Source organism: Pseudophryne corroboree, chromosome 2 (genome assembly GCF_028390025.1).
Source record: "Pseudophryne corroboree isolate aPseCor3 chromosome 2, aPseCor3.hap2, whole genome shotgun sequence".
Classification (NCBI taxonomy): domain Eukaryota; kingdom Metazoa; phylum Chordata; class Amphibia; order Anura; family Myobatrachidae; genus Pseudophryne; species Pseudophryne corroboree.
This window is the reverse complement of record NC_086445.1, coordinates 1,000,773,512-1,000,800,925: the sequence shown is the minus strand read 5'-3', so window position 1 is coordinate 1,000,800,925 and position 27,414 is coordinate 1,000,773,512. Positions and strand designations below refer to the sequence as shown.

At 49.6% G+C, this 27,414-nt stretch overlaps 1 protein-coding gene across 1 annotated transcript; it reads right to left on the bottom strand.

The window, feature by feature from the left end:
- Positions 1–1,435: 1,435 nt before the first annotated feature.
- Positions 1,436–23,546, bottom strand: LOC135050235 (carbonyl reductase [NADPH] 1-like). The gene is made up of 3 exons (XM_063956532.1): positions 23,060–23,546; positions 5,383–5,490; positions 1,436–2,021 (listed from the first exon to the last, which is right to left on the bottom strand). The coding sequence occupies exons 1-3, from the start codon at positions 23,346–23,348 to the stop codon at positions 1,585–1,587; spliced, it is 834 nt and encodes a 277-aa protein (XP_063812602.1). The 5' UTR covers positions 23,349–23,546; the 3' UTR covers positions 1,436–1,584.
- Between the last annotated feature and the right edge of the window lie 3,868 nt (positions 23,547–27,414).

The following is a 27,414-nucleotide window of genomic DNA, read 5'->3' as shown; positions in this document are numbered from 1 at the left end:
CAATTAACGAGGAAGCAATGACATCACTGAGACATGAAGTTAGAATGCATCCTGATGTCATCGGGTACTAATAAATGGTTAGCTGCAATTTAGAAATATTGGTTCAGTACAGAACATTGACGTCTCCGTTGTGAGTAGGGGAGGGGCACCCTTTAAGGCTAAATAAGATTTTCTTTTTCCCCCAAAAATCTTATTTATTGAAATAACATGTATTAAAACAAAAGGTGAGAGTGAGATATTACAATGAATGATGCAAACTAAGAAAGATCAAGATAGACTGAGAATACAAATTATATGATCACCAAACACAGGATATAAGCAGCAGGCACTAATGGCTTATAGAAGTATGAATGTACTGAACAATAATCAGAAAAACAGTAACTATAACAAATAAAAAGTCCCGCTTCCACTTTGCTCCACCCACAATGTAAAACAAGAACATTCCCCTACTCAAGTCCCACCCTAATGTGATACCAATCACCAAGAGTAGCAAAGACTAACAGGGAGATTTATCAAAGCTTAGAGAGAAATAAAGTTACCAACCAACCAGATCCTGTTATTTTTCAATCACAGCCTGTAACATGGCAGTTAGGAGTTGATGGTTGTTGCCTGGTCTCTCCCCACATTATCTCTCTCCAATCTTTGATAAATCTCCCCCTGAGAATGGAACATATTTCATATCTGATGCTTCACCCCCTCTTTCCCCCCCCCCCATGACCTTTGTCGCTGTATATTGTCCGTGGCTTCCTCACTTGGCAAACTAATCTGCCCATCCCTCCTTAGAAATTCCGATTATCTCTCTGGCAACCCATCCTGGATGCTTCAAAATGTTCAAAAGCTAAATATGTACAAAATCAAGTTTATTGTCCTCTACCTCAATGATGATAACACCACAATCTCATCATAGGTTACCCAAGTCTGCAGCCTGGACTTCACCCCCCCAATATTTAGCCCATCTCCCTTTGTCTCCATCTCTGGATCATCACCAGGAGTAGACCCTTCTTCTCCCTCAATGCTGCCAAAACACGTATTCCATATATCAGGGCTGGCCAAACCGGTCCTCGAGATCTACCAACAGTTCATGTTTTCCAGGCCTCCCGGACATCTGTAGAATTGTCAGTTAGGAATTAATGCAGCACATCTTAATTAGTAATGACTACACCTGTGCACCAGCTAGGTGGTCTGGAAAATGTGAACTGTTGGTAGATCTCGAGGACTGGTTTGGCCAGCTCTGCCATATATCCTTAGAATTGCCTTTTTGTTATTCTATTACATTATTGTTACCTTGCTTGTGATTGCTTTTATGAAATTTATATTTTTATTGTATTGTAGTTTATGTTATTTAGGTTTACCCTGTTTATACTACTGTTCTGTATGGCATTGTTGAAGTTTGTGGCACTTATAAACACCAGTAATAAAAAAAAAAGAAAACCACTTATTATTTAAGCAAAGTAACTCTTTATTTCTATAACAAAGAATGACAAGGATAACAAAGGGATGTTAACTCAGAATATCAGTAAAGGCTTTCATAGGTTAAGTCTGAAAGTGGGCATACAGTTTCGGCAGGTTGGGATCTCACAAACACTAAAATGCCAAGACTTTCTTTTCACTGATCAGCTCCCCATAGGGTGAATCAGCTCCTGGTGGGAGGAGAGCCAGATATACTGGTGTCACGGCACCTTCATCAGGTGACTTGGTAGCATTGGGTCCAGCCATGTCGGTCCTCACCCACCCTGGGCAGCAGGCATTGAGGATAATGCCTTCTCCTTTCCTGGTCTCCTTTAGCCGACGAGCTTGGATTTTGGATAGCACCGTTACGCCAATTTTGGACACCCCATAAGCAGTGTTCGGCCATCCTTCTTTTTGGTGGATGCCCTTCTTGGCGTCTTCTACAAACTTCTCCATGAGTGTCACCAGCTCCTCCTCTGTGATGGTGTCACTGCGGAATTTCTCCTGTAGTTCCGGGCTGCACTTAGCTAGAGACATAGAGCTGACCATACTGGACACGTTGACCACTCTCCCTTGAAGTACAGGACATACAGAGTCAATAGATTGTTACAGGACAGTAATTACATGTTCAGAGCTCATTCCTTCATACTGAAAATCCTAAGCTGCTCTGTAGGGTGTAGTATGAGTGTCTGGTGGCCGGGATCCCAGGGACCAGCATACCAGCGCCGGGATCCCGACCGTCGGCATACCGATAGCTGGCTGAGCGCTAATGAGCCCCTTGCGGGCACGGCGGCACGCTATTTATTCTCCCTCCCTCCCTTGTGGACCCCCATTTCACAACACAAAGAAACTACCACATTACAGATCAGATACCCACACTTTAGTGACACGGGTTTAATTGCGAACAGAGCGCAGGAATCCAGCGACCCATTTGAATTCTGCGTTGGGTATGCGTTACCGGTCGCTGGGATCCCGGCGGTCAGAAATTCAACCCGGGATTCTGGCAGCGCAACAAAGCCCCTTGTCGCGGACACCCACGAGTGGGAATAGAGGCTGTGTGTCGGCATTCCGTGTGGCCGCATTTCGAACATTCGGAATTCCGGTGTTCGCACGCTGATTGCCAGGATCCCAAGCGCCGGTCAGATAAACGCATCCCTGAATTCTAACCTAATAACATACAGTATATGTTGCAGGATATGTATATATAATGTAATATAAACCAGATGTATGCTTGCATTGCCTTTGAATGAATGTATTAGTGTAGCAGCGTGTAAGGACAGTGGATTTCCATCACTGTGTGTATTTAGGCTCACCGTACAAACTTGCACCTGCCCTATGACAAGCGCAGTTTCTCCGTCCTAGTACGGCCTAATGTGTGAGCGGCGGTGCGTCTTTGAATGCAGAACTATGAGCGTCACCCCCACATCAGCCTCGCCACCCCCATTACATCCCCAAACGCCCACTAAAATTCTCAGACCATGCATCAGATTCTGTGCTGCGTCTCTGTGTGCGGATAAGTGTGACGCATTCGCCGTGCAACTCGGATGCATGCACAGCCTTAACACATTGGGGGGTCATTCCGACCCGATCGCAGGCTGCACTTCTTCGCATCCGTGCGGTCGGGTCAGAACTGCGTATGCGCGGCGTCCGCGCTGTGCAGGCGCGGCGTTGCCGTCGCCGGGCAGCGACGCCACTAACGAAGAAAGCAGTCGCACCGGCGACCGAAGAAGATTGACAGGAGGAAGGCAGAATCGGGCGTAAAAATACCGCTTCCTGGGTGTGGAGATTCAAACGCAGGCGTGTCGAGGTGTTTGGAGGATGGATGTCTGACGTCAACTCCGGAACCTGTAACGCTGGGTTCATCGCACAGGGTAAGTAACTCTTACCCTGGTCTTGTTCTACACAAAACTTTTTTTGCATAGCAGGGCTGCACAAGCGATCGCAGCCCTGCTATGCAAAAATACACTCCCCCCATAGGTGGCGTCTAGTTGATCGCACGGGCAGCAAAAAGTTGCTACGTGCGATCCACTCGGAATGACCCCCATTGGCCATTTGCGGGTGTTGGTGTTATCTCTTGTTTAGAGACCCCAAATTAAATCTTTACATATTTTGCTGCGTGTGCATCAACTGGCCCTTTATTCCGAGGGTGGTTCAGTAAGCGAGAAAACCTCTCACGTGTGTAATGTTCTCATTTTCAGGCAAATTTCCTGCCAGGCCAGAGCAGGTAGGCCGCTTCTTCCCCTCACGGCATTACACTGCGCCTCATATCAGTCATACTGTCCCAACAACAGCTGTAAGATGGCGGGGGCTGGCGGAAACATGGTCACACATTGAGGTGCGTAGTGTGATCAGATTTCTGCATCTAAAGGGCACTTCAGCAGCTGAGATTCATCGCTGATTTGTCCAGGTGTACGGCGATAGCGTCATGTGACGGACACAGGTTTGGGTTTGGTGGACTTTGATAACGGCAGGACAGACGTTCAAGATGAGCGGCGCTCCAGCCGGCCAAGCACGCCCAGCACAGGTGGCAATTTGTGCCGCACTGAAGATCGGATGCAGGAGGACAGACACTTTGGTGATATTGCTGATTAAGGGGCCATTTGAGTAAGGATAGCGGATGCTGCTAATCAGCAGAATTTGCTAACCTTTAGCACGCATGCTGGGGGCCGGCCAGCGCTGGGCAAGGCCTCCCAGCATGCTGACCGGCGCCTCCCCCCTGCTACAAGCAGAAATTGCGTTCGCTTCGCAATTTCTGCTTGTTAGCAGAAATTAAGGATGACTCCTGCCGGCTCAGCTTAGCTACGGCCACAGGAGGCCCGACGCCATTTTTCCTGTCGCATCGGCTGCGTGTGACGTCACGCAGCCACCGCCCCCCGACCCCCCCCCCCCCCGATTGTGCGTACCAGCCCACCGTTTTGGCTGGCACGCCCCCGCAACGCTCTGTTTCCTCCCAGAAAACGGAGCGTTGCCGCTCCCCTCCCGCAGAAAATGTGGGCGTATGCGCAGTAGGGCCCGTTGCGCATGCGCCCACACAACCTCAGCAAAAATTCTGTACGAATCGCTACTTGCGATTCCTACTGAATTTGCCCCTAACTGAACATCTCAGAGGCTGCTGTGTATAACATCTGGCTTCAGGAGATGACACGGATTTCTTCTATGCCGGGATAGATGTCTCGGTGTATCCTTGGAACAAATGCTTAGACCAGTATGGGGACCATGAGGAAAAATAATCTGTACCAAGGACATACTATTAATGATATATATTTGTATGAGTTGGATCAGTTTACGCAGTCGTTACCTTATTTACTGAACCACCCTCGTACAACACTGGTAATATATGACAGTAGACAGTCCGGGACCACCGCTATAAACTTACCATTTGGTTTAATTAGTTACTATGAACAGACCATGGGGGGTCATTCCGAGTTGATCGCACGCTAGCTATTTTTTGCAGCGCTGCAATCAGATAGTCGCCGCCTATAGGGGAGTATATTTTCGCTTTGCAAGTGTGCGATCGCATATGCAGCCGAGCGGTACAAAAAAGTTTTGTGCAGTTTCTCAGTAGGTCTGAACTTACTCAGCCGCTGCTATCACTTCAGCCTGTCCGGTCCCAGAATTGACGTCAGACACCCGCCCTGCAAACACCTGGACACGCCTGCTTTTTTCCAAACACTCCCAGAAAACGGTCAGTTGCCACCTATAAACGCCCTCCATAAACGCCCTCTTCCTGTCAATCTCCTTACGGTCAGCTGTGCGAATGGATTCTTCTTTAAATCCATCGCACAGCAACGAACCGCTTTGTACCCGTACGACACGCCTGTGCATTGCGGTATATACGCATGCGCAGTAGTGACCTGATTGCACGCTGGCGTTTTTTTTGCAGCGCAGCGATCAGGTCGGAATGACCTCCCATGACCACCGCTATAAACTTACCATTTGGTTTAATTAGTGGAAGTAGCTCATTACAAATGTCTTGAGTGCCAAAAAAGTTAGTTCTCATGGTTACTTCAGCCTGGGTACCAAACGGGGTGGTGTCAGCCACTGGGGAAATACAAGTTTATGAAAACATCACCGATCAAATAATCAAATTGTTTAACAAAGTTTTATATATTTAATAACAGGTGTATTTCAGCTTTGCTGATCACTGTTAGTATTAAGTAAACCATACATGACCTCCGACCCCGGCAGTTTGTACGCAGCATATAAAGAATGAGAGTTTATATATAATTATCTCGCTCGCACTATGTTATAATCGCGGGTCCATTTAGATTTTGCTGCCGAACTGTGTTTCCTGCGCTTTGTATTCTACAAATGCATCCTCATACATCCAGCATCAATACGCCATGCAGCGCGAGAAGCCTGGCGTGAGTCGCCGGGCGAGGGGGGTGCAGCAGGCTGCCCGATCACTGCTGGTCACAGTAACCGGGATGCGGCTGTTGAAATAAAATAATAATAAATAAATTAAGTGCAGCGTTTGAAGAGCCGTTGTGAGATGACGTTATATAAAATAATATTTAAAGGAGTTTTTATTTTACGTTTTCATGCTCGCTGAATAGCAAAAAATGTTAGATAGCTGTAGAGCAATACTTGCTCTCTACGTATCCGGACGACAGATCTACACAGTCTAGCCAGATAGTCAATAGGTTTACGCCATATGGGCAACAGGTCCACGTGGACTACGATTGGGAATAGTAACCTGTGGCGAGCGGCAGTGGAGCGAACGTCCATGTTTGTACTGACGGTGGTCACAGAACATAAAAATAGGATTTTAATACCTACCGGTAAATCCTTTTCTCCTAGTCCATAGAGGATGCTGGGGACTCCAAAAGGACCATAGGGTATTAGACGGGATCCGCAGGAGACATGGGCACACTATAAGACTTTGAATGGTTGTGAACTGGCTCCTCCCTCTATGCCCCTCCTCCAGACCTCAGTTATAGGAACTGTGCCCAGGGAGACGGACATTTCGAGAAAAGGATTTTTGTTAAACTAAAGCCCAGTACTCACGGGCCGATCAAGGAGAGATGCGTGCTGAGCGAACCGCTCAGCACACATCTCTCCTGCCGCTCAGCACAGCGCGATCTGTGCTGAGCGTGCGGGGGGAGACGGGGGGGCCGCTCACTTCACCCAGCGGGTGAAGTGAGCGACCCGCTAGATTGGCCTGCATGCAGGCCAATCTAGCAGCGGCGATAGCGATGTGCGGGGCCGCGCATCGCTATCGCCGAGGGGGCTACACACGGAGCGATCCTGCCGATATTCTAAGCAATCTAGTCAGATTGCTTAGAATATCGCTCCGTGAGTACCCCCCTTAAGGGTGAGATACATACCAGCTCACACCACAAACACACCGTACAACTGGATTAGCAGGAATACCAGATAACAGTATGAACAAAAAACAGCAACAAGCTGAACATAACCGATACACAACCTTCGTGTAACCGAAAACAACAACTAACAATACAACTGCAAGGAACAGTCCGCACTGGGATGGGCGCCCAGCATCCTCTACGGACTAGGAGAAAAGGATTTACCGGTAGGTATTAAAATCCTATTTTCTCTAACGTCCTAGAGGATGCTGGGGACTCCAAAAGGACCATGGGGTCTATACCAAAGCTCCAAACCGGGCGGGAGAGTGCGGACGACTCTGCAGCACCGATTGAGCAAACATGAGGTCCTCATCAGCCAGGGTATCAAACTTGTAGAACTTAGCAAAGTGTTTGAACCCGACCACGTAGCTGCTCGGCAAAGTTGAAGTGCTGAGACCCCTCGGGCAGCCGCCCAAGATAAGCCCACCTTCCTGGTAGAATGGGCCTTCACCGACTTCGGCAACGGCAATCCAGCCGTAGAATGAGCGTGCTGAATCGTATTACAAATCCACCGTGCAATAGTCTGCTTGGAAGCAAGATTTCCAATCTTGTTGGAAGCGTACAGAACAAACAGAGCCTCCGTTTTCCTAACAAGAGCCGTTCTGGCGACATAAATTTTCAAAGCTCTTACGACATCGAGAGATTTTGGCACCGCCACGGCATCCGTAGCCACAGGCTCCACAATAGGTTGATTTATGTGAAACGAAGACACCACCTTCGGCAGAAATTGTTGACGAGTCCTCAATTCCGCTCTATCCACATGGAATATAAAATATGGGCTCTTGTGAGACAAAGCCGCCAATTACGACACCTGTCTGGCGGACTCCAAGGCCAAAAGCATGACCACTTTCCAAGTGAGAAATTTCAACTCAACCTTTCGCAAAGGTTAAAACCAGTGAGACATAAGAAATTGTAACACCCCGTCAAGATCCCACGGTGCCACAGGTGGCACAAACGGAGGATGGATATGCAGCACTCCCTTCACGAAAGTCTGAACTTCAGGAAGGGCAGCCAATTCTTTTTGAAAGAAAATAGATAAAGCCGAAATCTGCACTTTGATGGAACCCAATTTCAGGCCTGCATCCACACCTGCCTGCAAAAAATGGAGGAAACGACCCAGCTGAAACTCCTCCTTCGAGCTTTCTTGGCTTCACACCACGACACATATTTTCTCCAAATACGGTGATAATGCTTCGCCGTGACCTCCTTCCTAGCCTTAAGGAGAGTGGGGATGACTTCCCCGGGAATACCCTTTCGAGCTAGGATTTGGCGTTCAACCTCCACGCCGTTAAACGCAGCCGCGGTAAGTCTTGAAATACACATGGCCCCTGCAGTAACAGGTCCCCTCTGAGAGGAAGCGGCCAAGGATCTTCTATGAGCAATTCCTGAAGATTCGGATACCAGGCCCTCCGTGGCCAATCTGGAACGACGAGTACTGCCTGAACCCTTGTTCGTCTTATGATCCTCAACACTTTTGGAATGAGAGGAAGTGGAGGGAACACATATACCGACTGAAACACCCAAGGAGTTACCAGGGCGTCCACTGCACTGGCTTGGGGGTCCCTTGACCTGGAACAATACCTCGGAAGCTTCTTGTTGAGGCGAGACGCCATCATGTCTATTTGAGGAATGCTCCAACGCCTTGTCACTTCTGCAAATACCTCTTGATGAAGAGCCCACTCTCCTGGATGGATATCGTGTCTGCTGAGGAAGTCTGCTTCCCAGTTGTCCACGCCCGGAAGGAAGACTGCTGACAGAGCGCTCACGCGTTTTTCCGCCCAGCGGAGAACTCGTGGCCTCCGCCGCTCTGCTCTTTGTCCCGCCCTGGCGGTTTACGTACACCACCGCTGTTACGTTGTCCGACTGAATCAGGACAGGTAGACCTCGAAGAAGGTGTTCCGCTTGCAGAAGACCGTTGTAAATGGCTCTTAACTCCAGAACGTTTATGTGGAGACAAGTTTCCTGGCTTGACCATTTTCCCTGGAAACTTCTTCCTTGTGTGACTGCTCCCCAGCCTCGGAGACTTGCATCCGTGGTCAGCAGGACCAAATCCTGGATCCCGAACCTGCGTCCCTCTAGACGGTGAGAACTTTGCAGCCACCACAGGAGAGAAATTCTGGTCCTGGTAGATAGACTTATTTTCCGGTGCATGTGCAGGGGAGACCCGGACCATTTGTCCAGCACATCCCACTGAAACACCCGGGCATGAAACCTGCCAAACGGAATGGCTTCGTAAGCCGCAACCATCTTCCCTAGAACTCGAGTGCATTGATGAATCGACACTCTTGCCGGTTTCAGAATCTCCTTGACCATGCATTGGATTTCCAGAGCTTTTTCCGCCGGAAGAAACACTCTCTGCAGTTCCGTGTCCAGGAACATGCCCAAGAAAGGCAGCCGAGTTGTCGGAATCAACTGAGACTTTGGCAAATTTAGAATCCAACCATGATGTTGCAGAACCGTCAGGGAGAGTTCCACATTTCTTAGCAACTGCTCCTTCGATCTCGCCTTTATCAGGAGATCGTCCAAGTACGGGATAATTGTGACACCCTGCTTGCGTAGGAGTACCATCATTTCCGCCATCACTTTGGTGAAGACCCTCGGGGTCGTGGAAAGCCCAAACGGCAACGTCTGAAATTGGTAATGATAATCCTGCACCGCAAATCTCAGGAAAGCCTGATCTGGAGGATATATCGGGACGTGTAAGTAGGCATCTTTTATGTCGACTGACGCCATAAAATCCCCCCCTTCTAGACTGGAGATCACAGCTCGAAGAGATTCCATCTTGAACTTGAAAGTTTTTAAATACAGATTGAGGGATTTTAAGTTCAGGATCGGTCTGACCGAGCCGTCCGGCTTTGGCACGACAAAGAGGCTCGAATAAAACCCTTCTCCCCGTTGGGACGGGGGTACCGGGACAATGACACTCTGGAGACACAGCTTTTGTATCGCAGCACTCACTACTTCCCTTTCTGGGATAGAAACTGGCAAGGCTGATTTGAAAAATCGGTGATGGGGGGGGGCACCTCCTGAAACTCCAGTTTGTACCCTTGAGACACTATGTCTAACACCCAAGGATCTAGGTCCGAGTGAAACCAGACCTGACTGAAGAGTCGGAGACACGCCCCCACCGGCACGGACTCCCGTAGGGGAGCCCCAGCGTCATGCGGTGGACTTGGCAGAGGCCGGGGAGGATTTTTGGTCCTGGGAGCCTGACACAGCAGGTGACCTTTTTCCCCTTCTCTACCTTTTGAAGCAAGGAAGGACGAGCCTCTTCCTTTTTTGTCTTTATTAGGCCGAAAGGACTGCATCCGATAATGGGGAGCTTTTTTCTGTTGTGCTGGAACATAAGGAAGAAAAGATGATTTACCCGCTGTAGCGGTAGACACCAGGTCAGCAAAGCCGTCACCAAACAAGACACTACCTTTATAAGGGAGAGCTTCCTTAGCTTTCTTGGAGTCGGCATCAGCATTCCTTTGATGAATCCACAGTGCTCTCCTGGCCGAGACTGCCATGGCATTGGCCCTTGATCCCAAGAGGCCAATATCCCTCGCCGCATCCTTTAGGTAAGCTGCAGCATCCCTGATATAACCGAGAGTCAAAAGAATGTTATCCCTATCCAGGGTATCCATGTCAGATGCCAAATTATCAGCCCACTTAGCTATAACACTACTCACCCATGCCGACGCCACGGCAGGTCTGAGGAGTGCACCCGTAGTGACATAAATGGCCTTTAATGTCGTTTCCTGCTTAGGATCCGCAGGATCCTTGAGGGCAGCAGTGTCGGGAGACGGAGCTAATGGTGTCCAGTTAAAGAAGCAGAGCCTTTTACTCAGAAGAAGTAGGTCTGACTTCTCTCCCCTCACTCCCACGAAGCAGGGAGCCTGTAGCCAGCGGGTGGTCTTCTGTATGCCAGCGGTCGGGCTCCCGGCGCTCAGTATACCGGCGCCGGGAGCCCGACAGCCGGCATACCGACACTTATTTTCCCTCGTGGGGGTCCACGACCCCCATAGAGGGAGAATAAAATAGTGTGGCGCGCGCAGCGCGCCACCGTGCCCGTAGCGTGGCGAGCGCAGCGAGCCCGCAAGGGGCTCATTTGCGCTCGCCAAGCTGTCGGTAAGCCGGCGGTCGGGCTCCCGGCGCCGGGATGCTGGTCGCCGGGAGCCCGACCGCCGGCCAGCCGTAGTGAACCCGTAGCCAGCAGGTCTCCCTGAAAATAAAAAACCTAACAGAAAGTCTTTTCAGAGAAACTCAGGAGAGCTCCCCTAGTGTGTGTCCAGTCTCTCTGGGCACAGAATCTAACTGAGGTCTGGAGGAGGGGCATAGAGGGAGGAGCCAGTTCACACCCATTCAAAGTCTTATAGTGTGCCCATGTCTCCTGCGGATCCCATCTATACCCCATGGTCCTTTTGGAGTCCCCAGCATCCTCTAGGACGTAAGAGAAATATACAATATGTGGCCAACCCCCCCCCCCCCCCCCACAAAAAAAAAAAAAACAGCCGACCATTTTTATGTCGACCATTGTATCTCGCAGGGGAGCAAATTTCACCTCTAAAGAGCTTTCCCCGTATCTGACCCTGCCTCTTATTTCCATCATTGTGCGGGTATTCACCTGCGCATCTTGCACATATTTGTCAGCACAGATGGTGTAGTGGTTAGTATTCCTGCCTCACAGCACTGAGGTCATGATCCAGCTGTGTGTAGTTTGTACGTTCTCCCTCTATATGTGTGCATTTCCTCCGAGTGTTCCAGTTTCCTGTCCCAGTCCAAAAACATACTGGTAGGTTCATTGGTATCTGATAAGAAAGGAACCCTAGTGTGCATGTGGTAGGGAATATTGGGGCTAATTCAGACCTGATCGCTCGCTAGCTATTTTTTGCAGCGCTGCGATCAGATAGTCGCCGCCTATAGGGGAGTGTATTTTTGCTTTGCAAGTGTGCAAACGCCTGTGCAGCCAAGCGGTGCAAAAAAAAAAACTTTGTGTAGTTTCTGAGATGCCCAGAACTTACTCAGCCGCCGCGATCACTTCAGCCTGTTCTTGCCCGGAATCAGGGCCGGACTGGCCATCTGGCACTTCTGGCAGATGCCAGAAGGGCCGATGGCCACGTGGGCCGGTCCAGCGGTCACTGAGACGCGCTGCCGCTCAGACCGGCGGCAGCGCGTCTCAGCTGACAGGATAGGAGAGCTGTGAGGGACGGGGGTGAGAGCGCCGGGCGCCCGCCAGCACGGCAGTGTCTGGCGCGGCGCGTATAGCAGACTTCAAAGCAGCCGCCGGTTCGTGAGCCAATCAGAGCTCGCGGACCGGCAGCCAATCAGAAGCCGCCGGTCCGCGAGCTCTTATTGGCTCACGAACCGGCGGCTGCTTTGAATGCTATACGCTGCCGCACCAGAAACAGCCGCGCTGGCGGGCGCCCGGCGCTCTCACCCCCGTCCCTCACAGCCCGGAGGAGGAGGAGGAGCAGCAGCAGCAGCAGCAGTGCAGCAGCGGTAAGTAGCTGCAGCACTGGCTGCTGTGGGGGCAATTGTATACCTGGCACTGTGGGGGCAATTGTATACCTGGCACTGTAGGGGCAATTGTATACCTGGCACTGTGGGGGCAATTTGCTGGCACTGTGGGGCATTTGTATACCTGGCACTGTGGGGGCAATTGGTTGGCACTGTGGGGCATTTGTATACCTGGCACTGTGGGGGCAATTGTATACCTGGCAGTGTGGGGGCATCTGTATACCTGGCACTGTGGGGGCATCTGTATACCTGGCACTGTGGGGGCATTTGTATACCTTGCACTGTGGGGGCATTTGTATATCTGGCACTGTGGGGGCATTTGTGGATCTGGCACTGTGGGGGCATCTGTATACCTGGCACTGTGGGGGCATTTGTTTACCTGGCACTGTGGGGGAATCTGTATACCTGGCACTGTGGGGGCATTTGTATACCTGGCACTGTGGGGGCATTTGTATACCTGGCACTGTGTGGGCATTTGTATACCTGGCACTGTGTGGGCATTTGTGGATCTGGCACTGTGGGGGGCATTTGTGGATCTGGCACTGTGGGGGGCATTTGTTTACCTGGCACTGTGGGGGCATTTGTTTACCTGGCACTGTGGGGGCAATTGTTTACCTGGCACTGTGGGGGAATCTGTATACCTGGCACTGTGGGGGCATTTGTATACCTGGCACTGTGGGGGCATTTGTATACCTGGCACTGCACTATCGGGGGCATATAATGTAAATTTCGGCTCATACCGGGTGCTGTAATGTGAATTTTGGCTCATACTGTGTGGTATAATGTGAAAGGGGCAGCAGTACTAGATAGTATAAGGGGTCCTACTATCGTGGTGCATAATGCGTGGGTGTATGGTGTGGTAAACTACACTGAAGACCACGCCCCCTTTGAGTGACCACGCCCCCTTTAAGTGGCCACACCCCCTTTTCCGGAGCGAGCGCGCGCCTTCGGCGCTCGCTTAATTACAAACCTCACATTTCCTTGCCCCCACTTACAAATTTCCACTTCAACCACTGGTTGAGTATATTTTAATAGAGAATGATGTACGCCTGTATGTTGTTAGAATATTAATTATATTTGTAAGAACATAGACGACTAAGTGGGAGGAGTCAGGAATAGTAAGGGGAGGAGTCACAGAGGTGGGCCTGTGTGCTTCAAAAATGCCAGGGCCTATTTTTAGTCCCAGTCCGGCCCTGCCCGGAATTGACGTCAGACACACGCCCTGCAATCGCTTGGACGCGCCTGCGTTTTCCCAAACACTCCCAGAAAACGGTCAGTTGCCACCCACAAACGCCCTCTTCCTATCAATCTCTTTGCAATCGGCTGTGCGAATGGATTCTTCGTTAAATCCATCGCTCAGCAACGATCCGCTTTGTACCCGTACGATGCGCCTGCGCATTGCGGTGCATACACATGCGCAGTTCTGACCTGATCGCAGCGCAGCGGAAAAACCTAGCGTGCAATCAGGTCTGAATTAGCCCCATAGATTCTCTCCAGTGGGGCAGGGACTGATGTGAGTGACTGAGATATTACCTGTACAGCGCTGCGGAATATGTGTACGTTATATAAATAATAAGATTTTTCTTACCGGTAAATCTATTTCTCGTAGTCCGTAGTGGATGCTGGGGACTCCGTAAGGACCAAGGGGATAGACGGGCTCCGCAGGAGACATGGGCACTTTAAGAAAGAATTTAGGTTCTGGTGCGCACTGGCTCCTCCCTCTATGCCCCTCCTCCAGACCTCAGTTAGAGAAACTGTGCCCAGAGGAGCTGACAGTACAAGGAAAGGATTTTGGTAATCCAGGGCAAGATTCATACCAGCCACACCAATCACACCGTATAACGTGATAACAACCAGTTGACAGTATGACAAATAACAGAGCATCAGGTCAAACCCTGATGTAACCATAACTTAACCCTTAATGAAGCAATAACTATATACAAGTATTGCAGAAGAAGTCCGCACTTGGGACGGGCGCCCAGCATCCACTACGGACTACGAGAAATAGATTTACCGGTAAGTAAAATCTTATTTTCTCTAACGTCCTAGTGGATGCTGGGGACTCCGTAAGGACCATGGGGATTATACCAAAGCTCCCAAACGGGCGGGAGAGTGCGGATGACTCTGCAGCACCGATTGAGCAAACAAGAGGTCCTCCTCAGCCAGGGTATCAAACTTGTAGAACTTTGCAAAAGTGTTTGAACCTGACCAAGTAGCAGCTCGGCAAAGTTGTAATGCCGAGACCCCTCGGGCAGCCGCCCAAGAAGAGCCCATCTTCCTAGTGGAATGGGCCTTAACTGATTTTGGCAGCGGCAATCCAGCCGCAGAATGAGCCTGCTGAATCGTGTTACAGATCCACGAGCAATAGATTGCTTTGAAGCAGGAGCACCAAGCTTGTTGGATGCATACAGGATAAACAACGACTCAGTTTTCCTGACCCTAGCTGTTCTGGCTACATAAACCTTCAAAGCCCTGACCACATCAAGCAACTCGGAATCCTCCAAGTCACGAGTAGCCACAGGCACCACAATAGGTTGGTTCATATGAAAAGATGAAACCACTTTCGGCAGAAATTGTGGACGGGTCCGCAATTCTGCTCTATCCATATGGAAAACCAGATAGGGGCTTTTATGTGACAAAGCCGCCAACTCTGACACACGCCTAGCCGAAGCCAAGGCTAATAGCATGACCACCTTCCACGTGAGATATTTCAACTCCACCGTTTTAAGTGGTTCAAACCAGTGGGATTTCAGGAAACTTAACACCACGTTAAGATCCCAAGGTGCCACTGGAGGCACAAAAGGAGGCTGAATATGCAGCACACCCTTTACAAACGTCTGAACTTCTGGTAGAGAAGCCAACTCCTTTTGAAAGAAAATGGATAGGGCCGAAATCTGGACCTTAATGGAGCCCAATTTTAGGCCCAAATTCACTCCGGACTGTAGGAAGTGAAGGAAACGGCCCAGCTGGAATTCCTCCGTAGGAGCATTCCTGGCCTCACACCAAGAAACATATTTTCGCCATATACGGTGATAATGTTTAGATAATGTTCCAGAATCATGCCCAGGAAAGGCAGACGAGTCGTAGGAACCAACTGCGACTTTGGAATATTTAGAATCCAGCCGTGTTGCCGTAACACTTCCAGAGAAAGTGATACGCTGTTCAGCAACTGCTCTCTTGATCTCGCTTTTATGAGGAGATCGTCCAAGTACGGGATAATTGTGACCCCTTGCTTCCGCAGGAGTACCATCATTTCCGCCATTACCTTGGTAAATATTCTCGGTGCCGTGGAGAGACCAAACGGCAACGTCTGAAATTGGTAATGACAATCCTGTACCACAAATCTGAGGTACGCCTGATGAGGTGGATAAATGGGGAAATGAAGGTATGCATCCTTTATGTCCAGAGACACCATAAAATCCCCCCCTTCCAGGCTTGCGATGACCGCTCTTAGCGATTCCATCTTGAGCTTGAACCTTTTCAGGTATATGTTCAGGAATTTTAAATTCAATATGGGTCTCACCGAACCGTCCGGTTTCGGGACTACAAACATGGTCGAATAATAACCCCTTCCCTGTTGAAGGAGGGGAACCTTGACCACCACCTGTTGAAGATACAATTTGTGAATTGCAGTTAACACTATTTCCCTCTCGTGGGGGGAAGCTGATAGGGCCGATTTGAGGTATCGGTGAGGGGGCATCTCTTCGAATTCCAGCTTGTATCCCTGAGACACAATTTCTATTGCCCAGGGATCCACCTGGGAGTGAACCCACTTGTGGCTGAAATTTCGAAGACGTGCCCCCACCGGGCCTAGCTCCGCCTGTGGAGCCCCAGCGTCATGCGGTGGATTTTGTAGAGGCCGGGGAGGACTTCTGTTCCTGGGAACTAGCTGTGTTGTGCAGCTTCTTTCCTCTGCCCCTGCCTCTGGCAAGAAAGGACGCACCTCGGAGTTTCTTGTTTCTTTGTGATCGAAAGGACTGCATTTGATAATACGGTGCTCTCTTAGGCTGTGAGGGAATATAAGGCAAAAAATTTGACTTTCCAGCTGTAGCTGTGGAGACCAGGTCCGAGAGACCCTCCCCAAACAATTCCTCACCCTTGTAAGGTAAAACCTCCATATGCCTTTTTGAGTCGGCATCACCTGTCCATTGCTGAGTCCACAGGACCCTTCTGGCAGAAATCGACATAGCATTTATTCTAGAACCCAGTAGACTAATGTCTCTTTGAGCATCTCTCATATATAGGACAGCGTCTTTAATATGCCCCAGGGTAAACAATATAGTATCCTTGTCTAAGGTATCAATTTCCTCAGATAAGGTATCCGTCCATGCTGCTACAGCACTACACACACAGGCCGACGCAATTGCCGGCCTCAGTAAGGTACCTGAATGTGTATAAATGGACTTCAGGGTAACCTCCTGTTTGCGATCCGCAGCATCTTTGAGGGTAGCCGTATCCTGTGACGGCAGGGCTACCTTCTTGGATAAGCGTGTTAAAGCTTTGTCCACCCTAGGGGAGGATTCCCAGCGTAACCTGTCCGTTGGCGGGAAAGGATACGCCATAAGAATCCTTTTGGAAATCTGCAGTTTTTTATCTGGAGATCTCAAGCCTTTTCACATAACTCATTCAGCTCGTGTGAGGGGGGAAAGGTCACCTCTTGCCTTTTCTCCCCATACATATAAACCCTGTTGTCAGGGACTGGGGTTTCCTCTGTGATGTGCAACACATCCTTAATTGCTATAATCATATAACGGATGGATTTAGCCAATTTTGGCTGTAACTTTGCATCATCGTAATTGACACTGGAGTCAGAATCCATGTCGGTATCTGTGTCAACAATTTGGGATAGTGGGCGCTTCTGAGACCCTGACGGCCTCTGCGACATAGGATCAGGCACGGGTTGAGACCCTGACTGTCCCGAGGCTTCAGCTTTGTCTAACCTTTCATGCAAGGAATTAACATTATCATTTAAAACCTTCCACATATCCATCCAATCAGGTGTCGGCGCCGTCGGCGGAGACACCACATTCATTTGCTCCCGCTCTGCTTCCACATAGCCTTCCTCATCAGACATGTCGACACAAGCGTACCGACACACCACACACACAGGGAATGCCCGTTCTGAAGACAGTTCCCCCACAAGGCCCTTTGGAGAGACAGAGAGAGAGTATGCCAGCACACACCCCAGCGCTATAACCCAGGAATAACACAGTAACTTAATGTTAACCCAGTAGCTGCTGTTTATATTGTGTTTTGCGCCTAATTATGTGCCCCCCCCCCCCCCCCCCTCTCTTTTTAACCCTCTTCTACCGTGTGTCTGCAGGGGAGAGCCTGGGGAACTTCCTCTCAGCGGAGCTGTGGAGAAAAAATGGCGCTGGTGAGTGCTGAGGAAGAAGCCCCGCCCCCTCGGCGGCGGGCTTCTGTCCCGCTTAAATATGCAATTCTTGTCGGGGGCTCATACATACATACAGTACCCAGCTGTATATATGTTTAACTTTGCCAAATGAGGTCCCAAATGCTGCCCAGGGCGCCCCCCTCACCTGCGCCCTGCACCCTTACAGTGACCGGAGTATGTGTAGGTGTGTGGAGCAATGGCGCACAGCTGCAGTGCTGTGCGTTACCTCAGTGAAGATCACGGAGTCTTCTGCCGCCTGTGAAGTCTTCTTTACTTCTCATACTCACCCGGCTTCTGTCTTCCGGCTCTGCGAGGGGGACGGCGGCGCGGCTCTGGGACCGGACGGCGAGGGTGAGATCCTGCGTACCGATCCCTCTGGAGCTAATGGTGTCCAGTAGCCTAAGAAGCAGGACCTAGCTTCAGAGAGTAGAGCTGCTTCTCTCCCCTCAGTCCCACGATGCAGGGAGTCTGTTGCCAGCAGATCTCCCTGAAAATAAAAAAACTAACAAAATACAAAATACTTTCTCTCAGCAAACTCAGGAGAGCTCACTGAAAAGCACCCAGCTCTTCTGGGCACAGTATCAAACTGAGGTCTGGAGGAGGGGCATAGAGGGAGGAGCCAGTGCACACCAGAACCTAAACTCTTTCTTAAAGTGCCCATGTCTCCTGCGGAGCCCGTCTATCCCCAGGGTCCCTACGGAGTCCCCAGCATCCACTAGGACGTTAGAGAAAATAAGAATTTACTTACCGATAATTCTATTTCTCATAGTCCGTAGTGGATGCTGGGAACTCCGAAAGGACCATGGGGAATAGCGGCTCCGCAGGAGACTGGGCACAAAAGTAAAAGCTTTAGGACTACCTGGTGTGCACTGGCTCCTCCCCCTATGACCCTCCTCCAAGCCTCAGTTAGGATACTGTGCCCGGACGAGCGTACACAATAAGGAAGGATTTTGAATCCCGGGTAAGACTCATACCAGCCACACCAATCACACCGTACAACTTGTGATCTGAACCCAGTTAACAGCATGATAACAGAGGAGCCTCTGAAAAGATGGCTCACAACAATAATAACCCGATTTTTGTAACTATGTACAAGTATTGCAGACAATCCGCACTTGGGATGGGCGCCCAGCATCCACTACGGACTATGAGAAATAGAATTATCGGTAAGTAAATTCTTATTTTCTCTGAGGTCCTAGTGGATGCTGGGAACTCCGAAAGGACCATGGGGATTATACCAAAGCTCCCAAACGGGCGGGAGAGTGCGGATGACTCTGCAGCACCGAATGAGAGAACTCCAGGTCCTCCTCAGCCAGGGTATCAAATTTGTAGAATTTAGCAAACGTGTTTGCCCCTGACCAAGTAGCTGCTCGGCAAAGTTGTAAAGCCGAGACCCCTCGGGCAGCCGCCCAAGATGAGCCCACTTTCCTTGTGGAATGGGCTTTTACAGATTTTGGCTGTGGCAGGCCTGCCACAGAATGTGCAAGCTGAATTGTACTACAAATCCAACGAGCAATAGTCTGCTTAGAAGCAGGAGCACCCAGCTTGTTGGGTGCATACAGGATAAACAGCGAGTCAGATTTTCTGGCTCCAGACGTCCTGGAAACATATATTTTCAGGGCCCTGACTACGTCCAGCAACTTGGAATCCTCCAAGTCCCTAGTAGCCGCAGGTACCACAATAGGCTGGTTTAAGTGAAACGCTGAAACCACCTTAGGGAGAAATTGAGGACGAGTCCTCAATTCTGCCCTGTCCGTATGAAAAATTAGGTAAGGGCTTTTATAGGAAAAAGCCGCCAATTCTGAGACACGCCTGGCTGAAGCCAGGGCTAACAGCATTACCACTTTCCATGTGAGATATTTTAAGTCCACAGTGGTGAGTGGTTCAAACCAATGTGATTTTAGGAACCCCAAAACTACATTGAGATCCCAAGGTGCCACTGGAGGCACAAAAGGAGGCTGTATATGCAGTACCCCCTTGACAAACGTCTGAACTTCAGGAACTGAAGCTAGTTCTTTCTGGAAGAAAATCGACAGGGCCGAAATTTGAACCTTAATGGACCCTAATTTTAGGCCCATAGACAGTCCTGTTTGCAGGAAATGCAGGAAACGACCCAGTTGAAATTCCTCTGTAGGGGCCTTCCTGGCCTCACACCACGCAACATATTTACGCCAAATACGGTGATAATGTTGCACAGTTACATCCTTCCTGGCTTTGATCAGGGTAGGGATGACTTCATCCGGAATGCCTTTTTCCTTCAGGATCCGGCGTTCAACCGCCATGCCGTCAAACGCAGCCGCGGTAAGTCTTGGAACAGACAGGGTCCCTGCTGGAGCAGGTCCTTTCTTAGAGGTAGAGGCCACGGGTCCTCCCTGAGCATCTCTTGAAGTTCCGGGTACCAAGTCCTTCTTGGCCAATCCGGAGCCACGAGTATAGTCCTTACTCCTCTCCTTCTTATGATTCTCAGTACCTTGGGTATGAGAGGCAGAGGAGGGAACACATACACTGACTGGTACACCCACGGTGTTACCAGAGCGTCCACAGCTATTGCCTGAGGGTCCCTTGACCTGGCGCAATATCTGTCTAGTTTTTTGTTGAGGCGGGACGCCATCATGTCCACCTTTGGTTTTTCCCAACGGTTCACAATCATGTGGAAGACTTCTGGGTGAAGTCCCCACTCCCCCGGGTGGAGGTCGTGTCTGCTGAGGAAGTCTGCTTCCCAGTTGTCCACTCCCGGAATGAACAGTGCTGACAGTGCTATCACATGATTTTCCGCCCAGCGAAGAATCCTTGCAACTTCCGTCATTGCCCTCCTGCTTCTTGTGCCGCCCTGTCTGTTTACGTGGGCGACTGCCGTGATGTTGTCCGACTGGATCAACACCGGCTGACCCTGAAGCAGAGGCCTTGCTTGACTTAGGGCATTGTAAATGGCCCTTAGTTCCAGGATATTTATGTGAAATGACGTTTCCATGCTTGACCACAAGCCCTGGAAATTTCTTCCCTGTGTGACTGCTCCCCAGCCTCTCAGGCTGGCATCCGTGGTCACCAGGACCCAGTCCTGAATGCCGAATCTGCGGCCCTCTAGAAGATGAGCACTCTGCAACCACCACAGGAGAGACACCCTTGTCCTTGGAGACAGGGTTATCCGCTGATGCATCTGAAGATGCGATCCGGACCATTTGTCCAGCAGATCCCACTGAAAAGTTCTTGCGTGGAATCTGCCGAATGGAATCGCTTCGTAAGAAGCCACCATTTTTCCCAGGACCCTTGTGCATTGATGCACTGACACTTGGCCTGGTTTTAGGAGGTTCCTGACTAGCTCGGATAACTCCCTGGCTTTCTCCTCCGGGAGAAACACCTTTTTCTGGACTGTGTCCAGAATCAACCCTAGGAACAGCAGACGTGTCGTCGGAATCAGCTGCAATTTTGGAATATTTAGAATCCATCCGTGCTGTCGTAGTACTACTTGAGATAGTGCTACTCCGACCTCTAACTGTTCCCTGGACCTTGCCCTTATCAGGAGATCGTCCAAGTAAGGGATAATTAAGACGCCTTTTCTTCGAAGAAGAATCATCATTTCGGCCATTACCTTGGTAAAGACCCGGGGTGCCGTGGACAATCCAAACGGCAGCGTCTGAAACTGATAATGACAGTTCTGTACCACAAACCTGAGGTACCCTTGGTGAGAAGGGCAAATTGGGACATGGAGGTAAGCATCCTTGATGTCCAGAGACACCATATAGTCCCCTTCTTCCAGGTTCGCTATCACTGCTCTGAGTGACTCCCTCTTGAATTTGAACCTTTGTATGTAAGTGTTCAAGGATTTCAGATTTAAAATAGGTCTCACCGAGCCGTCCGGCTTCGGTACCACAAACAGCGTGGAATAATACCCCTTTCCCTGTTGTAGGAGGGGTACCTTGATTATCACCTGCTGGGAATACAGCTTGTGAATGGCTTCCAATACCGCCTCCCTGTCGGAGGGAGACGTTGGTAAAGCAGACTTCAGGAACCGGCGAGGGGGAGACGTCTCGAATTCCAATTTGTACCCCTGAAATACTACCTGCAGGATCCAGGGGTCCACTTGCGAGTGAGCCCACTGCGCGCTGAAATTCTTGAGATGGGCCCCCACCGTGCCTGAGTCCGCTTGTAAGGCCCCAGCTTCATGCTGAGGACTTGGCAGAAGCGGGGGAGGGCTTCTGTTCCTGGGAAGAGGCTGCCTGCTGCAGTCTTTTTCCCCTTCCTCTGCCCCGGGGCAGATATGAGTGGCCTTTTGCCCGCTTGCCCTTATGGGGACGAAAGGACTGAGCCTGAAAAGACGGTGTCTTTTTCTGCTGAGAGGTGACCTGGGGTAAAAAAGGTGGATTTCCCAGCCGTTGCCGTGGCCACCAGGTCCGATAGACCGACCCCAAATAACTCCTCCTCTCTTCAGTCTTCTGGCTCTGTAAGGGGGCCGGCGGCGCGGCTCTGGGACCCATCCATGGCTGGGCCTGAGATCGTCCCTCTGGAGCTAATGTCCAGTAGCCTAAGAAGCCCAATCCACTCTGCACGCAGGTGAGTTCGCTTCTTCTCCCCTTAGTCCCTCGATGCAGTGAGCCTGTTGCCAGCAGGTCTCACTGAAAATAAAAAACCTAAAACTAACTTTTCACTAAGCAGCTCAGGAGAGCCACCTAGTGTGCACCCTTCTCGTTCGGGCACAAAAATCTAACTGAGGCTTGGAGGAGGGTCATAGGGGGAGGAGCCAGTGCACACCAGGTAATCCTAAAGCTTTTACTTTTGTGCCCAGTCTCCTGCGGAGCCGCTATTCCCCATGGTCCTTTCGGAGTTCCCAGCATCCACTAGGACGTCAGAGAAATATAAAATAATAAATGGGCGGAACCAGCTAGAGAGATAGTATCTGCAGCTTTATCATTTGTTGCAAGAAAACAAAATGCAAAATGCAATTTCTGTCCCTATGGTCCCCACACAAAATACAGCAGATATCAGCGATAACTTTCTACAGGTTTTGATTTAAATGAATAATAATGATCAGAATCTCCCTTTATCTGAATTACAAATGTCACTGTAATATAAATCACCATTGCGGCAAACATAATGACTGGGGGAGATGTACTAAGCCTTGGAAAGAGATAAAGTACCAGCTAATCAGCTCCTACCTGCCACATTACAGGCTGTGTTTGAAAAAATGACAGTTGGGAGCTGATTGGTTGGTACTTTATCTCCGTCCACTTTATCTTTCTCCAAGGCTTAGTGCATCTGCCCCACTGTATACTCATTACCTGCCAGGCAGTGCAGCAAGACATGGCACAGGACAGTGAGTGGGTAAGACACCAGACTCGGGGGGACTTACCTTTAAATGCAATGCCAGCATTATTGATGAGGACATCCAGTCCTCCATACTTTCCTTTCAGATAGTCACGCAGAGCTCGGATACTGCTCAGGTCATTGATGTCCAGCTGGTGGAAGAGGGGGCACAAACCTTCCTTCTCCTTTAGTGCCCTGATAGCTTCCTCCCCCAGCTGGGGGTTCCTGGCGGTCAGATACACGTCTCCCTGGAACTGCTTGCACAAGGCCCTCACTACAGCCAGGCCGACCCCTTTGTTGCCCCCTGTGACTACTGCCACCCGTACCCCAGCCATGCTGCCAGTTCTGGAGACGATGTGACACTGGCAGAGCCACTAGTCCTAAGGATTGTTATGGAAGAAGCACTGTATGGGCTCACAGCTCCTCCCTATAAGGCTGGGACTAGATGCAACATCACTAACAAACAGGCAGCATGTAATGTCCCCCCACCACATAACCAGACATGCTTCCTCCCTCTCATAACAAACTGTGCAATGCTCCTGCCATCTAGTGGTCACAAGAATAACTGCTGCAATTCTTCCACGCAATGTGGGGCAGATACAGAATTATTACTGTATTATTATTATTATCATCATCATTTATTTATATCGCGCCTCAAGGGATCCGCAGCACCTAATTATAGAGTACATAACTGAAAAATCAAAACACAAATATTTCACAACCCCACGCATTTTATTGTAGCTTACAGCCTGTGCAATACTGTATATGTCGAAACTCTACTGAGATGAATTGCCCATTGAAATGAATGGGAAAGCACTTGTAATGAAAATGTAAAAAACAAGCAATGTGCCTGCCGCCCACTCAGATTTACTATGCGTCCGGTTTACAATGCTGGCTTTGAATAAAACGGATTTCAATATTTATCAATGCTACAGTAATCCACGCTAATATAACGTTATCACTGCCCTTTGTAAACTCAACCGATAGCTATTCTACTAGCCGCATTATTACATAGCCTGGGTTTGGTTATTTTGGCCGCAAAAATAAATAGGTCACTATGTATTAATATGTTTAGTCTATCTACATATATTCAGATAAACTGTAAAAACAAAAAAAATGTTGTTAAATAAATCAAATCCTAGCAACATTATTCATGTTAGAAAGCATTAAAATATGGTTGATCAAGGTCTCCAATACATGATTCCATTTTTTTTTATTAGAGTATTAATGCAAAAAGAAAAAAATAATTGGTTTAAATAAAATAAATAAGATTTTTTAAACCTACCGGTAAATCTTTTCTCGTAGTCCGTAGAGGATGCTGGGGACTCCGTAAGGACCATGGGGATAGACGGGCTCCGCAGGAGACATGGGCACTTTAAGAAAGACTTTAGGTATGGGTGTGCACTGGCTCCTCCCTCTAAGTCCCTCCTCCAGACCTCAGTAAGGGAAACTGTGCCCAGAGGAGATGGACAGTACGAGGAAAGGATTTTAGTTAATCCAAGGGCAAGATTCATACCAGCCCACACCATTCACACCGTATAACTTGTGTATTTATTAAACAGTTAACAGTATGAAAAAACAACGTAGCATCAGTCCAAAACCGATGTAACTATAACATAACCCTTATGTAAGCAAAACCATATACAAGTCTCGCAGAAGTAGTCCGCACTAGGGACGGGCGCCCAGCATCTTCTACGGACTACGAGAAAAAGATTTACCGGTAGGTTTAAAATCTTATTTTCTCTTACGTCCTAGAGGATGCTGGGGACTCCGTAAGGACCATGGGGATTATACCAAAGCTCCCAAACGGGCGGGAGAGTGCGGATGACTCTGCAGCACCGATTGAGCAAACAGGAGGTCCTCCTCAGCCAAGGTATCAAACTTATAGAACTTTGCAAAGGTGTTTGAACCCGACCAAGTAGCAGCTCGGCATAGTTGTAGTGCCGAGACCCGTCGGGCAGCCGCCCAAGACGAGCCCACCTTCCTAGTGGAATGGGCCTCGACCGATTTTGGTAACGGCAATCCAGCCGTAGAATGCGCCTGCTGAATCATGTTACAGATCCAGCGAGCAATAGTCTGCTTTGAAGCAGGGGCGCCAACCATGTTGGCTGCATATAGGACAAACAGTGCTTCTATTTTTCTGACTCTAGCCATTCTGGCCACGTAAATTTTCAAAGCCCTGAACACATCAAGGGACTCGGAATCCTCCAAGTCTCACGTAGCCACAGGCACCACAATAGGTTGGTTCATATGAAAAGATGACACCGCCTTAGGCAAGAATTGAGGACGAGTCCGCAATTCCGCTCTATCCATATGGAAAACCAGATAGGGGCTTTTATGAGACAAAGCCGCCAATTCCGACACTCGCCTAGCCGAAGCCAAGGCTAACAACATGACCACCTTCCAAGTGAGATATTTTAACTCCACCGTTTGAAGTGGTTCAAACCAGTGCGACTTAAGGAAACTCAACACCACGTTAAGGTCCCAAGGCGCCACCGGAGGTATAAAAGGAGGCTGAATATGCAGCACTCCCTTCACAAAAGGCTGTACTTCTGGGAGAGAAGCCAATTCTTTTTGAAAGAAAATGGATAAGACCGAAATCTGAACCTTAATGGAGCCTAATTTTAGGCTCAAATTCACTCCAGTCTGTAGGAAGTGAAGGAGACGGCCCAGGTGGAATTCTTCCATAGGAGCATTTCTGGCCTCACACAAGAAACATATTTTCGCCATATACGGTGATAATGTTTTGCTGTCACGTCCTTCCTAGCCTTTATCAGCGTAGGAATGACCTCATCCGGAATGCCTTTTTCCGCTAGGATCCTGCGTTCAACCACCATGCCGTCAAACGCAGCCGCGGTAAGCCTTGGAACAGACAGGGTCCCTGTTGCAACAGGTCCTGTCGTAGAGGAAGAGGCCATGGATCTTCTGTGAGCATTTCCAGCAGATCCGGATACCAGGTCCTTCGTGGCCAATCTGGAACAATGAGAATTGTTCTCACTCCTCTTTTTCTTATTATTCTCAACCCTTGGGTATGAGAAGAAGAGGAGGAAACACATTGACCGACTGGAACACCCACGGTGTTACTAGGGCGTCCACAGCTACCGCCTGAGGGTCTTTTGATCTGGCGCAATACCTCTGTAGCTTTTTGTTGAGGCGGGACGCCATCATGTCTATCTGGGGCAGTCCCCACTGACTTGCAATCTGTGCGAAGACTTCCTGACGAAGTCCCCACTCTCCTGGATGCATGTCGTGTCTGCTGAGGAAGTCTGCTTCCCAGTTGTCAACTCCCGGATTGAACACTGCTGACAGTGCGCTTACATGATTTTCCGCCCAGCGAAGAATCCTGGTGGCTTCTGCCATTGCCACTCTGCTCCTTGTGCCGCCTTGGCGGTTTACATGAGCCACTGCGGTGATGTTGTCTGACTGGATCAGAACTGGTTGGTCGCGAAGTAAGGTCTCCGCTTGACGTAGGGCGTTGTATATGGCCCTCAGTTCCAGGATGTTGATGTGAAGACAACTCTCTTGACTCGTCCAAAGTCCTTGGAAGTTTCTTCCCTGTGTGACTGCTCCCCACCCTCGGAGGCTCGCATCCGTGGTCACCAGGATCCAGTCCTGAATGCCGAACCTGCGGCCTTCTAAAAGGTGAGCACTCTGCAGCCACCATAGGAGAGATACCCTGGCTCTGGGGGACAGGGTGATCCGCTGATGAATTTGTAGATGTGATCCGGAACACTTGTCCAATAGGTCCCATTGGAAAGTCCTTGCATGGAATCTGCCGAAGGGAATGGCTTCGTATGTTGCCACTATCTTTCCCAGGACTTAATGATGTACTGACACTTGTTTTGGTTTCAATAGGTTTTTGACTAGAGTCATGAGTTCCTGAGCTTTTTCTATCAGAAGAAAAACCCTTTTCTGGTCTGTGTCCAGAATTATGCCCAAGAAGGTCAGATGGATCGTAGGAACCAGCTGCGACTTCGGGATGTTGAGAATCCAGCCGTGTTGCTGTAACACCCTCAGGGAAAGTGACACGCTGTTCAGTAACTTCTCTCGTGATCTCGCTTTTATGAGGAGATCGTCCAAGTATGCGATAATTGTGACACCCTGCTTGCGCAGGAGCACCATAATTTCCGCCAATCTCAGGTACGCCTGGTGGGGCGGATAAATGGGAACATAAAGGTATGCATCCTTTATGTCCAGAGATACCATAAAATCCCCCCCCCCTTCTAGGCTGGCGATGACCGCTTTGAGCGATTCCATCTTGAACTTGAACCTTTTCAAGTATAGATTCAGGGATTTTACAGTTAAAATGGGTCTGACCGAACCGTCCGGTTTCGGGACTACAAACAGAGTTGAGTAGTAACCCTTCCCTCTTTGAAGCAGGGGAACCTCGACCACCACTTG